We start from the raw sequence: 17,686 nt of genomic DNA, 5'->3' as shown, positions 1-17,686 counted from the left end.
TCCATACAGTGACCGTAATCCTCAATTAGTGCACAGTGTCCCCTCGCATGACTCGTTACCGTTCCCAATTGTAGTCCACGTGGATCGTAAAGTATGAAAAAGTTTAGATTCACCTGTTAACCCAAAATATGTAGGAAGGGGGGATGTCATCAGAGTGTATTACGCTGGGTGTGTGATATGTGACAATACATAGGAAGAATGACACAGGAACACATCACGTGTGACGTGTACACAAAGAAGTGTCTATAAAGTAGTAACTGCACTGTCCACCTCCTGAACCTGCTGCCCCTTCACTCACATCACAGTCCCGTATGGCGTCCATGGCTAGGAGGTCATTGCCGTGACGGAGCTGGAACTTCACCATTTCCTCGGCGGCGCGCAGGTACACCAGCTCATGTTCCTGAGCCTCGCTGCACTCCTTGATCAGGTCCTTCAGGAGCAGAGCGTACTTGCTCATTCGCTGGATGGGCTTCAGCAGATACGAGGCCAGGTCCATCTTGTCTCCCAGCTGCCGCTGCTTATTCTGACAATAAGCACACAGCATGCATTAATCATTGTGGGGCACAACCTGCGTCTACTGATGCCAGAACCACAGAGTAGTCACAGAGGGGAACAGAGATCCTTTACATCTAGTGTAACATTCTCACCTTAAAGAATATGTTCCCGTGGCTGGCTAGTAACAAGTCGGACCGGGGCTTATTCTTGCTGTATAAAGCGTACATCCCAAACTGGTCTTTCTAGAGGAAAAAAAGCAAAACGTCTGTAATTTACCCTGAAACACTACAGATCAGCAGCTTACGCCCATCTGTCCGCATTGCTCAGGGGCGTTTATATGGTCGTATCTAAGAGCAACCGACAAACATCTACTAAGACGACACAGAATCTGGAGTTTCCCTTTAACGGACTAATTATTTTCCGAAAAACCCCTCAGAAAATGTCAGGGTTTTTTATGCTTGAATTAGTTGTAGAATGTGTATTTAACCTTATTCAAAATGATTTTTGTTTAAAAAATATATATATTTTTTAATATTAAAATGTATTTAATTTTATTTTGAACATCGGTCGACAACATCAAAAACATTGCAGCTTTAATTTTGAAAGCCGGGAGAGCCACCACCAGGTACACAGGGGGGGCTTGGGAGGGGGATCATTTACACTTCCCCAGTGGCTGCTATTGTCTGCAGACGCTGGAGGGGAATGGGGGGGATCCTACCGTGCTGACCAATCAGCAGTGATCGGCAGCACGGCAGACAAGAGGAGAGTGCAGGGAGGCAGAGGGACCTTCCTGTCCCTCTGACAGCAGCAGCGGAGGGAAGTTTCTCTTCCCTGCTGCTGCTAACACTCTATCTGACTGGTCGCATCCTGTGCGACCAGGTCAGATAAGACACTTGCTGGTGTGGTTGCATCCGATGCCAAGCAAGTGGTTAAATACTGCATTTAACTTATCCGAATGGAATTGATGGATTTCCAGGTTTATTTATCCTAAATTAGAAAAGGCTAACTGCTCCTCACCTCTGTTATGTGCACCGGTGGCCACTGGAGGCCGCCACACAGACCAAATGAAAATGAAAGTGATCATGCAGGGAGATGTTCCAGCCTGCTGCTAATTACCTAAAAACAGGAGAGAGAGAGAGTGTGTGCTGGAGAGAGAGAGAGTATGTGCTGGAGAGAGAGAGAGAGAGAGAGAGAGAGAGAGTGTGCTGGAGAGAGACAGTGTGTGTGTGTGTGTGTGTGTGTGTGTGTGTGTGTGTGTGTGTGTGTGTGTGTGTGTGTGTGTGTGTGTCTGTGTGTGTCTGTGTGTGTGTGCTGGAGAGAGAGAGAGAGAGAGAGAGTGCTGGAGAGAGAGAGAGAGAGAGAGAGAGAGAGAGAGAGTGTGTGTGTGTGTGTGTGTGTGTGTGTGTGCGTGCTGGAGAGAGAGAGAGAGAGTGTGTGTGCTGGAGAGAGAGAGTGTGTGTGTTCTGAAGAGAGAGAGTGTGTGCTGGAGAGAGAGAGAGAGAGAGTGCTGGAGAGAGAGAGAGTGTGTGTGCTGGGGAGAGAGAGAGAGAGATGGAGAGAGAGAGAGTGTGTGTGTGCTGGAGAGAGAGAGAGTGTGTGTGCTGGAGAGAGAGAGAGAGTGTGTGTGTGTGTGTGTGTGTGTGTGTGTGTGTGTGTGTGTGTGTGTGTGTGTGTGTGTGTGCTGGAGAGAGAGAGTGTGCGGGAGAGAGAGAGAGAGATAGTGTGCTGGAGAGAGAGAGAGTGTGCTGGAGGGAGGGAGAGAGAGAGAGAGTGTGTGTGCTGGAGAGAGAGAGAGTTTGTGTGCTGGAGAGAGAGAGAGAGTGTGTGTGCTGGAGAGAGAGAGATAGAGAGTGTGCCGGAGAGAGAGAGAGAGAGAGAGAGTGTGCTGGAGAGAGAGAGAGTGTGCTGGAGGGAGAGAGAGAGATAGTGTGCTGGAGAGAGAGAATGTGTGTGCTGGAGAGAGAGAGTGTGTGTGCTGGAGAGAGAGAGAGAGAGAGAGAGAGAGTGTGTGTGTGTGTGTGTGTGTGTGTGTGTGTGTGTGTGTGTGTGTGTGTGTGTGCTGGATAGAGAGAGAGAGAGAGAGAGAGAGAGAGAGAGAGAGAGAGAGGGGGGTAGGGGTAGGGGTAGGGTGCTGGAGAGAGAGAGAGAGTGCTGGAGAGAGAGAGAGCATGGGGGTAGGGTGCTGGAGAGAGAGAGAGAGTGCTGGAGAGAGAGAGAGAGAGAGTGTGGGGGGAAGGTTTTGGTGTGGCAGTTGCCATTTATAACAACCTTTCATATTCAAATGTGACTGGATTTTCTATCCTGTTGTTTGATTTCCATTTATGGTTACATTAATCTAACGCTGTGCCTCACCTCTGTGGTGCCGGTGGCAGCCACTGGAGGGACAAGGACACACACACTCCCTTTGTATACTGCACCCCGGATCATATACAGCCCCTATATACACACTGCACCCTTATACCTCTCCATATAGTGCCCCCTATGTACAGGACACATCCCTCCTCCATATACCGCATACTCTGCACCCCTCCGCCATATACTATGCTGCAACCCCAGGTTACTTGCTATCCTGGGACTCGGCAACAAGTAGCTGCAGTAACCAGGAAACGGATGCAGGAACCACCAGACAGTCCCGTACCACACCGGGGACACGTGTGGCCACTTACCAGCTGGGGGAGAAGGTGAATCAGTCCGGCAGGAAAGGGTGAGACCCTGTGTGGGGTGAGCAGTGCAGTGACCGGAGGAGGAGGGGTCGGCAATGGGGCTGCAGATAATGCCAGTGGGAGGCAGATAATCGGTTTAACTGCCTTATATATACCGCACACCGGTGGGGTCCTCTGCTTGCCCCTCCCACACCCTGAACAGGCCATGCCCAGACCCATCTGGCCAGCTGCTGGTGGCTACTGGTATCCTCTACCCCCAGACTGGGCAAGAGCTGTGCAGGGACTGGTGAGCTTACACATGCCAGTACTGATGTATACAGTGCAACATCATTATAGCCTGCCCATTACAGATATACAATAATAAGATTTTACTCACCGGTAAATCTATTTCTCGTAGTCCGTAGTGGATGCTGGGAACTCCGAAAGGACCATGGGGAATAGCGACTCCGCAGGAGACTGGGCACAACTAAAGAAAGCTTTAGGACTACCTGGTATGCACTGGCTCCTCCCTCTATGCCCCTCCTCCAGACCTCAGTTAGGATACTGTGCCCGGAAGAGCTGACACAATAAGTAAAGGATTTTGAATCCCGGGTAAGACTCATACCAGCCACACCAATCACACCGTACAACTCGTGATACTATACCCAGTTTACAGTATGAAAACAACTGAGCCTCTCAACAGATGGCTCAACAATAACCCTTTAGTTAACAATAACTATGTACAAGTATTGCAGGCAATCCGCACTTGGGATGGGCGCCCAGCATCCACTACGGACTACGAGAAATAGATTTACCGGTGAGTAAAATCTTATTTTCTCTGACGTCCTAGTGGATGCTGGGAACTCCGAAAGGACCATGGGGATTATACCAAAGCTCCCAAACGGGCGGGAGAGTGCGGATGACTCTGCAGCACCGAATGAGAGAACTCAAGGTCCTCCTCAGCCAGGGTATCAAATTTGTAGAATTTTGCAAACGTGTTTGCCCCTGACCAAGTAGCTGCTCGGCAAAGTTGTAAAGCCGAGACCCCTCGGGCAGCCGCCCAAGATGAGCCCACCTTCCTTGTGGAATGGGCATTTACATATTTTGGCTGTGGCAGGCCTGCCACAGAATGTGCAAGCTGAATTGTACTATACATCCAACTAGCAATCGTCTGCTTAGAAGCAGGAGCACCCAGTTTGTTGGGTGCATACAGGATAAATAGCGAGTCAGTTTTCCTGACTCTAGCCGTCCTGGAAACATACATTTTCAAGGCCCTGACTACGTCCAGTAACTTGGACTCCTCTAAGTCCCTAGTAGCCGCAGGCACCACAATAGGTTGGTTCAAGTGAAAAGCTGATACCACCTTAGGGAGAAACTGGGGACGAGTCCTCAATTCTGCCCTATCCATATGGAAAATCAGATAAGGGCTTTTACATGACAAAGCCGCCAATTCTGACACACGCCTGGCCGAAGCCAAGGCCAATAACATGACCACTTTCCACGTAAGATATTTTAGATCCACGGTTTTAAGTGGCTCAAACCAATGAGATTTTAAGAAACTCAACACCACGTTGAGATCCCAAGGTGCCACTGGAGGCACAAACGGGGGCTGAATATGCAGCACTCCCTTCACAAACGTCTGAACTTCAGGCAGTGAAGCTAGTTCTTTCTGGAAGAAAATCGACAGAGCCGAGATCTGTACCTTAATGGAGCCTAATTTCAGGCCCATAGTCACTCCTGCTTGTAGGAAGTGCAGAAATCGACCCAGTTGAAATTCCTCTGTCGGGGCCTTTTTGGCCTCGCACCAAGCAACATATTTCCGCCATATGCGGTGATAATGCTTTGCAGTTACATCTTTCCTGGCTTTAATCAGTGTAGGAATGACTTCCTCCGGAATGCCCTTTTCCTTCAGGATCCGGCGTTCAACCGCCATGCCGTCAAACGCAGCCGCGGTAAGTCTTGGAATAGACAAGGCCCCTGCTGCAGCAGGTCCTGTCTGAGCGGCAGAGGCCATGGGTCCTCTGAGATCATCTCTTGAAGTTCCGGGTACCACGCTCGTCGTGGCCAATCCGGAACCACGAGTATTGTTCTTACTCCTCGTTTTTTTTTAATTCTCAATACCTTTGGTATGAGAGGCAGAGGAGGGAACACATAAAACGACTGGTACACCCACGGTGTCACTAGAGCGTCCACAGCTATCGCCTGAGGGTCCCTTGACCTGGCGCAATATCTTTTTAGCTTTTTGTTGAGGCGGGACGCCATCATGTCCACCTGTGGTTTTTCCCAACGGTTTACCAGCATCTGGAAGACTTCTGGATGAAGTCCCCACTCTCCCGGGTGGAGGTCGTGCCTGCTGAGAAAGTCTGCTTCCCAGTTGTCCACTCCCGGGATGAACACTGCTGACAGTGCTAGTACATGATTTTCCGCCCAACGGAGAATCCTTGTGGCTTCTGCCATTGCCATCCTGCTTCTTGTGCCGCCCTGTCAATTTACATGGGCGACTGCCGTGATGTTGTCTGATTGGATCAGTACCGGCTGGTGTAGAAGCAGGGATTTTGCCTGACTTAGGGCATTGTAAATGGCCCTTAGTTCCAGAATATTTATGTGTAGGGAAGTCTCCTGACTCGACCACAGTCCTTGGAAGTTTCTTCCCTGTGTGACTGCCCCCCAGCCTCGAAGGCTGGCATCCGTGGTCACCAGGACCCAGTCCTGTATACCGAATCTGCGGCCCTCTAGAAGATGAGCCCTCTGCAGCCACCACAGCAGAGACACCCTGGTTCTTGGAGACAGGGTTATTAAGCGATGCATCTGGAGATGCGATCCGGACCATTGGTCCAGCAGGTCCCACTGAAAGATTCTGGCATGGAACCTGCCGTAAGGAATTGCTTCGTAAGAAGCTACTATCTTTCCCAGGACCCGCGTGCAGTGATGCACCGATACCTGTTTTGGTTTCAGGAGGTCTCTGACTAGAGATGACAGCTCCTTGGCTTTCTCCTCCGGGAGAAACACTTTTTTCTGGACTGTATCCAGAATCATACCCAGGAACAGTAGACGTGTCGTCGGAACCAGCTGTGATTTTGGAATATTCAGAATCCAACCGTGCTGGTGCAGCACCTCCTGAGATAGTGCTACTCCTACCAACAACTGTTCCTTGGACCTCGCTTTTATTAGGAGATCGTCCAAGTACGGGATAATTAAAACTCCCTTTTTTCGAAGGAGTATCATCATTTCCGCCATTACCTTGGTAAACACCCTTGGTGCCGTGGACAGTCCAAATGGCAACGTCTGGAATTGGTAATGGCAATCCTGTACCACAAATCTGAGGTACTCCTGGTGAGGATGGTAAATGGGGACATGCAGGTAAGCATCCTTGATGTCCAGGGATACCATGTAATCCCCCTCATCCAGACTTGCAATAACCGCCCTGAGCGATTCCATCTTGAACTTGAATTTTTTTATGTATGTGTTCAAGGATTTCAAATTTAAAATGGGTCTCACCGAACCTTCCGGTTTCGGGACCACAAATAGTGTGGAATAGTAACCCCGGCCTTGTTGAAGTAGGGGCACCTTGATTATCACCTGCTGGGAATACAGCTTGTGAATTGCCGCTAGCACCGCCTCCCTGTCTGAGGGAGAAATCGGCAAGGCAGATTTTAGGAACCGGTGGGGTGGAGACGCCTCGAATTCCAGTTTGTACCCCTGAGATACTATTTGAAGGATCCAGGGATCCACCTGTGAGCGAGCCCACTGATCGCTGAAATTTTTGAGGCGGCCCCCCACCGTACCTGGCTCCGCCTGTGGAGCCCCACCGTCATGCGGCGGACTTGGAAGAAGAAGCGGGGGAGGACTTTTGCTCCTGGGAACCTGCTGTTTGTTGCAGCCTTTTTCCCCTACCTCTGCCTCTGGACAGAAAAGACCCGCCTTTTCCACGCCTGTTTTTCTGGGTCCGAAAGGACTGAACCTGATAAAACGGCGCCTTCTTAGGCTGTGAGGGAACATGGGGTAAAAATGCTGACTTCCCAGATGTTGCTGTGGAAACTAGGTCCGAGAGACCATCCCCAAATAACTCCTCACCCTTATAAGGCAAAACTTCCATGTGCCTTTTTGAATCTGCATCCCCTGTCCACTGGCGAGTCCATAAGCCTCTCCTAGCAGCAGGGCCGGTTCTATGATTTGTGGCGCCCCGGGCAAAATATGGGGGGCGTGGCTTCGATTGGGGGCGTGGTCAGCGCGCTGAAAGAAAAAATAAAAATAAATAAAAAGTATACTTACCATCCCCGTTCCTGATCCAGACCCCCTCCGCCGGCGGCGCCGCTCTTCTCCTCTCCTCCTCTCTTCTGTTCTCTTCGATCTATGGGAGAGACGTTATTACGTCTCTCCCATAGAACAGCATAGACACTAGAGGTCAATTATGACCCCTAGTGTCTGTGCCACTATGCTGTGCGGTGCGCGATGACGTCATCGCGCATCGCACAGCAAAGGTCCTCTAGACGAAGGGAAACTAGACCGTAGCGTCTAGTTTCCCTTCATGGAGAGGACCTTTGCTGTGCGGTGCGCGATGACGTCATCGCGCACCGCACAACTAAGGTCCTCTCCATGAAGGGAAACTAGACGCTACGCGTCTGGTTCCCTTCAAAGCGGGGGGGCACAGCAGGGCACTACGAGGGGCACAGTGGCGGATCTTGCCCTGGTGCGGCGCCCTCCGGATGGCGCCGGCGCCCTCCGGAAGGCGGCGCCCCGGGCAAAAGTACCGCTTGCCCGTGGCAAGAACCGCCACTGCCTAGCAGAAATGGACAATGCACTTATTTTAGATGCCAGCCGGCAGATCTCCCTCTGTGCATCTCTCATGTATAAGACTGAGTCTTTGATATGCTCTATGGTTAGCAGAACAGTGTCTCTGTCTAGTGTGTCAATATTTTCTGACAGGGAATCTGACCACGCAGCGGCAGCACTGCACATCCATGCTGACGCAATAGCTGGTCTAAGTATAATGCCTGAGTGTGTATATACAGACTTCAGGATCGCCTCCTGCTTTCTATCAGCAGGTTCCTTGAGGGCGGCCGTATCCGGAGACGGTAGTGCCACCTTTTTAGACAAACGTGTGAGCGCTTTATCCACCCTAGGAGGTGTTTCCCAACGTGACCTATCCTCTGGCGGGAAAGGGAACGCCATTAGTAACTTCTTAGGAATTACCAATTTTTTATCAGGGAAAGCCCACGCTTCTTCACACACTTAATTTAATTCTTCAGATGGGGGAAAAACTACGGGTAGTTTTTTCTCCCCAAACATAATACCCTTTTTAGTGGTACCTGGATTTATATCAGAAATGTGTAACACCTCTTTCATTGCCTCAATCATGCAGTGAATGGCCTTAGTGGGCATTAGACTAGACTCATCGTCGTCGACACTGGTGTCAGTATCCGTGTCGACATCCGCGTCTGCCATCTGCGGTAGCGGGCGTTTTAGAGCCCCTGATGACCTTTGAGACGCCTGGACAGGCACGAGCTGAGAAGCCGGCTGTCCCGCATTTGGCATGTCGTCAAATTTTTTGTGTAAAGAGTCTATACGTGCACTCAATTCTTTCCATAAAACCATCCACTCAGGTGTCTGCCCCGCAGGGGGTGACATCCCTTCTATAGGCATCTGCTCCGCCTCCACATCATTATCCTCATCAAACATGTCGACACAGCCGTACCGACACACCGCACACACACAGGGAATGCTCTAACAGAGGACAGGACCCCACAAAAGCCCTTTGGGGAGACAGAGTGAGAGTATGCCAGCACACACCAGAGCGCTATATAATGCAGGGACTAACTGAATTATGTCCCCTATAGCTGCTTTTATCTCTATATATATATATATTGCGCCTAAATTTAGTGCCCCCCCTCTCTTTTTTACCCTGTTCTGTAGTGTAGACTGCAGGGGAGAGCCAGGGAGCTTCCTTCCAGCGGAGCTGTGAGGGAGAAAATGGCGCCAGTGTGCTGAAGGAGATAGCTCCGCCCCTTTTCCGCGGACTATTCTCCCGCTTTTTTCTGGAGTCTGGCAGGGGTATTTACCACATATATAGCCTCTGGGGCTATATATTGTGGTGTTTTTGCCAGCCAAGGTGTTTTTCTTGCTGCTCAGGGCGCCCTCCCCAAGCGCCCTGCACCCTCAGTGACCGGAGTGTGAAGTGTGTATGAGGAGCAATGGCGCACAGCTGCAGTGCTGTGCGCTACCTTGGTGAAGACTGATGTCTTCTGCCGCCGCTTTTCCGGACCTCTTCTTGCTTCTGGCTCTGCAAGGGGGACGGCGGCGCGGCTCCGGGACCGAACACCAAGGACGGGCCTGCGGTCGATCCCTCTGGAGCTAATGGTGTCCAGTAGCCTAAGAAGCCCAAGCTGGCTGCAAGCAGGCAGGTTCGCTTCTTCTCCCCTTAGTCCCTCGCTGCAGTGAGCCTGTTGCCAGCAGGTCTCACTGAAAATAAAAAACCTAATTCTATACTTTCTTTCTAGAAGCTCAGGAGAGCCCCTAGTGTGCATCCAACCTCGGCCGGGCACAAAATCTAACTGAGGCTTGGAGGAGGGTCATAGTGGGAGGAGCCAGTGCACACCAGGTGACCTAAAGCTTTCTTTAGTTGTGCCCAGTCTCCTGCGGAGCCGCTATTCCCCATGGTCCTTTCGGTGTTCCCAGCATCCACTAGGACGTCAGAGAAATATATATATATATATATATATATATATATATATAAGGCTAATGCTACACCCTCAGCATGACAGAGCCCCAGCTCACAGCAGCAGGACTTCCAGAAACCCGGCAGCTCCTGTGTGAGCCCACCCACCCCCACCATAATCCGCCCCTGGTGTCCGTCATATTGACGGGCTTTTCACTAGTACTATATAGTATCTGTAATAAAATAGTGAGAAACCAAACTAGACGGATTTATTTCACCAATAATTAGTCAAAACAAAAAGGACAAAAGCTACCTGCAATAAATGTCATCAGAGTAGCGTTTAGGAAAACGGTTGCTTAGTGCTACCAAGACATTGTGCAACCCTATGTAACAGCCTGCGGGATGCGGGCATGGGTGCGATTCCGGTGAGTTAGTCCGTCTTTTTAATGTAGCAATAATTTAACCAATTAACTGATGATTTTTCCCTTCAAAACTGTTCATGACATTGTTTTGTTTTTTTTTAAATGTATTTAATATAATTATAAAGTATTTTTTTCATATTTAAATATATTATGCACATCTGCAGAAAGGATTTCCTCGTCAAAAACTGGAGGACACAGCAGGGCAGCGCGGTCACATGTGACCTGACCATGCTGTTTCTGCCTTCCAAATTATTGGTGCTTTACAAAATACCGTCTAATGCACCGGAATCACGCCTGCATCTCGCTGATTGTGTTGTCCTCGCAGTTGCTGGCATTTACGTTTTCTTGGACCTACAAAGTGCTGGTCACAGAGAGGTTGTGTCCACTCCAACAAGACCAAGCCATGACTGTGGCCACCTATAGGGCAATCATGTAATTGGCGGGCAGCGGTAGTACAAGTAACCCAGGCAGAAAGCCGGGCAGCGCGTGGTGGGTGCTCACGTGACGGAGAAAGCAGTGGCTGACACGCAGAGGGTGTTTGCAGCAGCTCTCCAGCTCCTTCAGGAAATACTGGCTGTGGAAGTCCCTCAGCTTCTCCAGGTTGCCAAAGATGATGCCCCTTTTCCCGCGGAGGTCCTGGGGGAGGTCCATGCGATCCATTTCGGGGAAATAGTTCTCACAGATGTACTAGAGGGATCGCACGTATTCCCTCTCTGTGGTCACCATCTCATCGATGATGTGCTGGAGCTTACTGCAACAGTAAATGAGAAACCAGTCAGGGTAGAGAGTGATGAAACTGATGGTTGTACAAACTGTAGGAGCAGAAACATTTCCCGGGGGCTGGTCCTGAGCCCAGCGCCCTGCAGTCAGATAAGGATTCAATAACCTTAAACTACAACTTTTAAGACCTTTGAGGTTCTTAAACTGGATAATTCAGAAAACATCCAGAATGGGCTAAACCAATTTATTTCATGTAAAAAGTAGGGATGTGCACTTGAAATTTTTCGGGTTTTGTGTTTTGGTTTTGGGTTCGGTTCCGCGGCCGTGTTTTGGGTTCGAACGCGTTTTGGCAAAACCTCACCGAATTTTTTTTGTCGGATTCGGGTGTGTTTTGGATTTGGGTGTTTTTCTTTTCAAAAAAACCTAAAAAACAGCTTAAATCATTGAATTTGGAGGTCATTTTGATCCCATAGTATTATTAACCTCAATAACCATAATTTCCACTCATTTTCAGTCTATTCTGAACACCTCACACCTCACAATATTATTTTTAGTCCTAAAATTTGCACCGAGGTCGCTGGATGACTAAGCTCAGCGACCCAAGTGGCCGACACAAACACCTGGCCCATCTAGGAGTGGCACTGCAGTGTCACGCAGGATGGCCCTTCCAAAAAACACTCCCCAAACAGCACATGACGCAAAGAAAAAAGAGGCGCAATGAGGTAGCTGTGTGAGTAAGATAAGCGACCCAAGTGGCCGACACAAACACCTGGCCCATCTAGGAGTGGCACTGCAGTGTCACGCAGGATGGCCCTTCCAAAAAACACTCCCCAAACAGCACATGACGCAAAGAAGAAAAAAAAGAGGCGCAATGAGGTAGCTGTGTGACTAAGATAAGCGACCCAAGTGGCCGACACAAACACCTGGCCCATCTAGGAGTGGCACTGCAGTGTCACGCAGGATGGCCCTTCCAAAAAACACTCCCCAAACAGCACATGACGCAAAGAAAAAAAGAGGCGCACTGAGGTAGCTGTGTGAGTAAGCTAAGCGACCCTAGTAACCGACACAAACACCTGGCCCATCTAGGAGTGGCACTGCAGTGTCACGCAGGATGGCCCTTCCAAAAACTACTCCCCAAACAGCACATGACGCAAAGAAAAAAAGAGGCGCAATGAGGTAGCTGTGTGAGTAAGCTAAGCGACCCTAGTGGCCGACACTAACACCTGGCCCATCTAGGAGTGGCACTGCAGTGTCACGCAGGCTGGCCCTTCAAAAAACTACTCCCCAAACAGCACATGACGCAAAGAAAAAAAGAGGCGCAATGAGGTAGCTGTGTGAGTAAGCTAAGCGACCCTAGTGGCCGACACAAACACCTGGCCCATCTAGGAGTGGCACTGCAGTGTCACGCAGGCTGGCCCTTCAAAAAACTACTCCCCAAACAGCACACGACGCAAAGAAAAAAAGAGGCGCAATGAGGTAGCTGTGTGAGTAAGCTAAGCGACCCTAGTGGCCGACACAAACACCTGGCCCATCTAGGAGTGGCACTGCAGTGTCACGCAGGATGGCCCTTCCAAAAAACACTCCCCAAACAGCACATGACGCAAAGAAGAAAAAAAGAAAAAAGAGGTGCAAGATGGAATTGTCCTTGGGCCCTCCCACCCACCCTTATGTTGTATAAACAGGACATGCACACTTTAACCAACCCATCATTTCAGCGACAGGGTCTGCCACACGACTGTGACTGAAATGACTGGTTGGTTTGGGCCCCCACCAAAAAAGAAGCAATCAATCTCCCCTTGCACAAACTGGCTCTACGGAGGCAAGATGTCCACCTCATCATCATCGTCCGATTCATCACCCCGTTCACTGTGTACATCCCCCTCCTCACAGATTATTAATTCGTCCCCACTGGAATCCACCATCTCAGATCCCCGTGTACTTTCTGGAGGCAATTGCTGCTGGTGAATGTCTCCAAGGAGTAATTGATTATAATTCATTTTAATGAACATCATCTTCTCCACATTTTCTGGAAGTAGCCTCGTACGCCAATTGCTGACAAGGTGAGCGGCGGCACTAAACACTCTTTCGGAGTACACACTGGAGGGAGGGCAACTTAGGTAGAATAAAGCCAGTTTGTGCAAGGGCCTCCAAATTGCCTCTTTTCCCTGCCAGTATACGTACGGACTGTCTGACGTGCCTACTTGGATGCGGTCACTCATATAATCCTCCACCATTCTTTCAATGGTGACAGAATCATATGCAGTGACAGTAGACGACATGTCAGTAATCGTTGGCAGGTCCTTCAGTCCGGACCAGATGTCAGCATCAGACTGCCCTGCATCACCGCCAGCGGGTGGGCTCGGAATTCTGAGCCTTTTCCTCGCACCCCCAATTGCGGGAGAATGTAAAGGAGGAGATGTTGACAGGTCGCGTTCCGCTTGACTTGACAATTTTCTCACCAGCATTTCTTTGAACCCCTGCAGACTTGTGTCTGCCAGAAAGAGAGATACAACGTAGGTTTTAAATCTAGGATCGAGCACGGTGGCCAAAATGTAGTGCTCTGATTTCAACAGATTGACCACCCGTGAATCCTTGTTAAGCGAATTAAGGACTCCATCCACAAGTCCCACATGCCTAGCGGAATCGCTCTGTGTGAGCTCCTCCTTCAATGTCTCCAGCTTCTTCTGCAAAAGCCTGATGAGGGGAATGACCTGACTCAGGCTGGCAGTGTCTGAACTGACTTCACGTGTGGCAAGTTCAAAAGGTTGCAGAACCTTGCACAACGTTGAAATCATTCTCCACTGCGCTTGAGACAGGTGCATTCCACCTCCTTTGCCTATATCGTGGGCAGATGTATAGGCTTGAATGGCCTTTTGCTGCTCCTCCATCCTCTGAAGCATATAGAGGGTTGAATTCCACCTCGTTACCACTTCTTGCTTCAGATGATGGCAGGGCAGGTTCAGGTTTTTTTGGTGGTGCTCCAGTCTTCTGTACGCGGTGCCTGCACGCCGAAAGTGGCCCGCAATTCCTCTGGCCACCGACAGCATCTCTTGCACGCCCCTGTCGTTTTTTAAATAATTCTGCACCACCAAATTCAAGGTATATGCAAAACATGGGACGTGCTGGAATTTGCCCAGATTTAATGCACACACAATATTGCTGGCGTTGTCCGATGCCACAAATCCACAGGAGAGTCCATTTGGGGTAAGCCATTCTGCGATGATCTTCCTCAGTTGCCGTAAGAGGTTTTCAGCTGTGTGCGTATTCTGGAAAGCGGTGATACAAAGCGTAGCCTGCCTAGGAACGAGCTGGCGTTTGAGAGATCCTGCTACTGGTGCCGCCGCTGCTGTTCTTGCGGCGGGAGGCAATACATCTACCCAGTGGGCTGTCACAGTCATGTAGTCCTGAGTCTGCCCTGCTCCACTTGTCCACATGTCCGTGGTTAAGTGGACATTGGGTACAACTGCATTTTTTAGGACACTGGTGAGTCTTTTTCTGAGGTCCGTGTACATTCTCGGTATCGCCTGCCTAGAGAAGTGGAACCTAGATGGTATTTGGTAACGGGGGCACACTACCTCAAGAAATTGTCTAGTTCCCTGTGAACTAACGGCGGATACCGGACGCACGTCTAACACCAACATAGTTGTCAAGGCCTCAGTTATCCGCTTTGCAGCAGGATGACTGCTGTGATATTTCATCTTCCTTGCAAAGGACTGTTGGACAGTCAATTGCTTACTGGAAGTAGTACAAGTGGTCTTCCGACTTGCCCTCTGGGATGACGATCGACTCCCAGCAGCAACAACAGCAGCGCCAGCAGCAGTAGGCATTACACTCAAGGATGCATCGGAGGAATCCCAGGCAGGAGAGGACTCGTCAGACTTGCCAGTGACATGGCCTGCAGGACTATTGGCTTTCCTGGGTAAGGAGGAAATTGACACTGAGGGAGTTGGTGGGGTGGTTTGTGTGAGCTTGGTTACAAGAGGAAGGGATTTACTGGTCAGTGGACTGCTTCCGCTGTCGCCCAAAGTTTTTGAACTTGTCACTGACTTATGATGAATGCGCTGCAGGTGACGTATAAGGGAGGATGTTCCGAGGTGGTTAACGTCCTTACCCCTACTTATTACAGCTTGACAAAGGCAACACACGGCTTGACACCTGTTGTCCGCATTTCTGTTGAAATACTTCCACACCGAAGAGCTGATTTTTTTGGTATTTTCACCAGGCATGTCAATGGCCATATTCCTCCCACGGACAACAGGTGTCTCCCCGGGTGCCTGACTTAAACAAACCACCTCACCATCAGAATCCTCCTGGTCAATTTCCTCCCCAGGGCCAGCAACACCCATATCCTCCTCATCCTGGTGTACTTCAACACTGACATCTTCAATCTGACTATCAGGAACTGGACTGCGGGTGCTCCTTCCAGCACTTGCAGGGGGCGTGCAAATGGTGGAAGGCGCATGCTCTTCACGTCCAGTGTTGGGAAGGTCAGGCATCGCAACCGACACAATTGGACTCTCCTTGTGGATTTGGGATTTCGAAGAACGCACAGTTCTTTGCTGTGCTTTTGCCAGCTTGAGTCTTTTCATTTTTCTAGCGAGAGGCTGAGTGCTTCCATCCTCATGTGAAGCTGAACCACAAGCCATGAACATAGGCCAGGGCCTCAGCCGTTCCTTGCCACTCCGTGTGGTAAATGGCATATTGGCAAGTTTACGCTTCTCCTCCGACAATTTTATTTTAGATTTTCGAGTCCTTTTTTTACTGATATTTGGTGTTTTGGATTTTTTTTTTTTAAATTCAATAATTTTTTATTAGAATTTTAAATTTTTCAAGAACATTTCACACAACAAAAAGAAAAAACAAAAACGAAAACATACAAACCATTACATACATACTCAATATGCATAAAACAACTGCACATATACAGAGCACATGGTACATCAATTATATATAATACCTCCTATAAGATATACTCACAGATGGACTATTCTTAAGAGTATCGCATCACAAACATATATTTCGAAAACAGACACCAGTATATCAGAGCAAGCACAGTAGAATTCACTAGGTTTCTGCAAGGCCTGCCGCGGGGCAACCACCCCCAAAGTGTACCGGGACAAAGTAAGGAGAAAGGCACATGGCAGGATTTTATGAATCCTTGAAGTATTTAGACTCTATCCATCTGCCCCAAATTGTACACCATTTCCTCTCCACCTTCCTCGCCAGGAACACAAATTTTTCGTGTGCGACAGTTTCGTTGACCAGGGCTATCCAGGCCTTAACTGTCGGGGCCTCACCCGCCAGCCACAGCCGGGCTATACAGACTCTGGCTAGAGCGCATAGGTTGACAACATATCTTCTGCTAGGTGGGTCTAGAGCTTCCTCGTCCACTATCAACAGGGTACATAAAGCAGGTGTGCATATGGCGGAGGGGACCCCCGTATCACCTATAGTGCGTATGACAGCCATCCAAAAGCGAGACACGCCAGGGCACACCCAGAGCAGATGCCAGAAATCAGCACCTGTGGTTCCACACTTAGGGCATTGGGAGCTGTGAGATCCCCCAATATGTGCTAACCTCACCGGGGTCATATATACTCTATGCAGGATATATAATTGTATTTGTTGGTACCTGGCAGAGGAAGTGGAGATCCGATGGGCTCCCATAGCGGCACTCCATGCATCGTCCGACAACATACCCACATCCGATTCCCACTTTCCCCGAAGAGCAGTTAGAGGATCCGTATGATGTAGCTGCAGAATACGGCCATATATCTTAGAGACCAAGTATCCCGAGTCTAACGTCTGCAGCATTAGTTTGACAGGGGAGTCAACAAGGATCGGAGGGCCATCTGGGAACTGGGTAGCCAGAGCGTGTCTCAGCTGAAGGAATCGATAAAAGAACCCCGAGGGGATATTATGTGCCTGTTGAAGTTGTTGAAATGAGGTGAGGGTCCCATCACTATATATCTGTCCCATGGAGTGTACTCCCCAGTTACCCCACACCTCCCTAACCTGAAGTTGACACAACTCCGGCAGCCCGTACGCGTTATCCAGTGGGGTATCAGGATCAATACCCTGGCCCCGCATCACAGAGTGCACCGATTTCCATATCAGGATGGATTGTTTAATCAGTGGCAATGTGGACATTTTGACGCTACCACACAAGAGCAGCTGCAATGGGGAGCCCCTAGGGTAGTCATGGTGCAACATCAGTGAGTGCAAAGCCAGGGCATCAAGGTCGGTAATCCACTCCCAGACATGCGCCAGCTGCGCAGCATAATAATAAAAGCGGAAGTTGGGGAGGGCCAAACCCCCCATGTCCCTTGACCTGGTCAAAGCATCTAATCGCAGACGTGCCCGCTTACTAGCCCATACTAGGGAGGAAAGTAGCCCATTTATTTGTTTAAAAGTCTTCAGCGGGATATAAACGGGAGATTGTTGGAGAACATATAGAAGTTTGGGCTGGAAGACCATTTTTACCATATTTACCCTCCCTGTGACTGTTAAGGGTAGTTTCCCCCATACCTTCACCCGACCACGGAGATACGTTATTTGTGGAGTGATATTTAGGGAGGAGAACTTTTGAGGATCAAGTATTTGAATGAGTCCACCCACCGCAACGGAAGAGCCACCAATGGGAAAGCAGGAACCTCCCCCCGGAGAGGGATAATAAAGGATTTCTCCCAATTAATCAGGAGCCCAGAGTATCGCCCGAACTCAACAATAATTCCCAAGATCCTAGGCATAGA

The 17,686-nt window shown here is 49.6% G+C and overlaps 1 protein-coding gene across 1 annotated transcript; it reads right to left on the bottom strand.

Moving 5' to 3' along the window:
• Nucleotides 1-148: 148 nt before the first annotated feature.
• LOC134969567 (pleckstrin homology domain-containing family G member 4B-like) lies at nt 149-10,931 on the bottom strand. The gene is made up of 3 exons (XM_063945605.1): nt 10,716-10,931; nt 648-737; nt 149-523 (listed from the first exon to the last, which is right to left on the bottom strand). Exons 1-3 carry the CDS (start codon nt 10,872-10,874, stop codon nt 215-217), a joined length of 558 nt encoding a protein of 185 aa, XP_063801675.1. The 5' UTR covers nt 10,875-10,931; the 3' UTR covers nt 149-214.
• Nucleotides 10,932-17,686: the final 6,755 nt, after the last annotated feature.

This window comes from Pseudophryne corroboree, chromosome 11 (genome assembly GCF_028390025.1).
Source record: "Pseudophryne corroboree isolate aPseCor3 chromosome 11, aPseCor3.hap2, whole genome shotgun sequence".
NCBI lineage: Eukaryota > Metazoa > Chordata > Amphibia > Anura > Myobatrachidae > Pseudophryne > Pseudophryne corroboree.
Note: the sequence above shows the minus strand (reverse complement) of the source record. Positions and strands in the feature narration are given on the sequence as shown.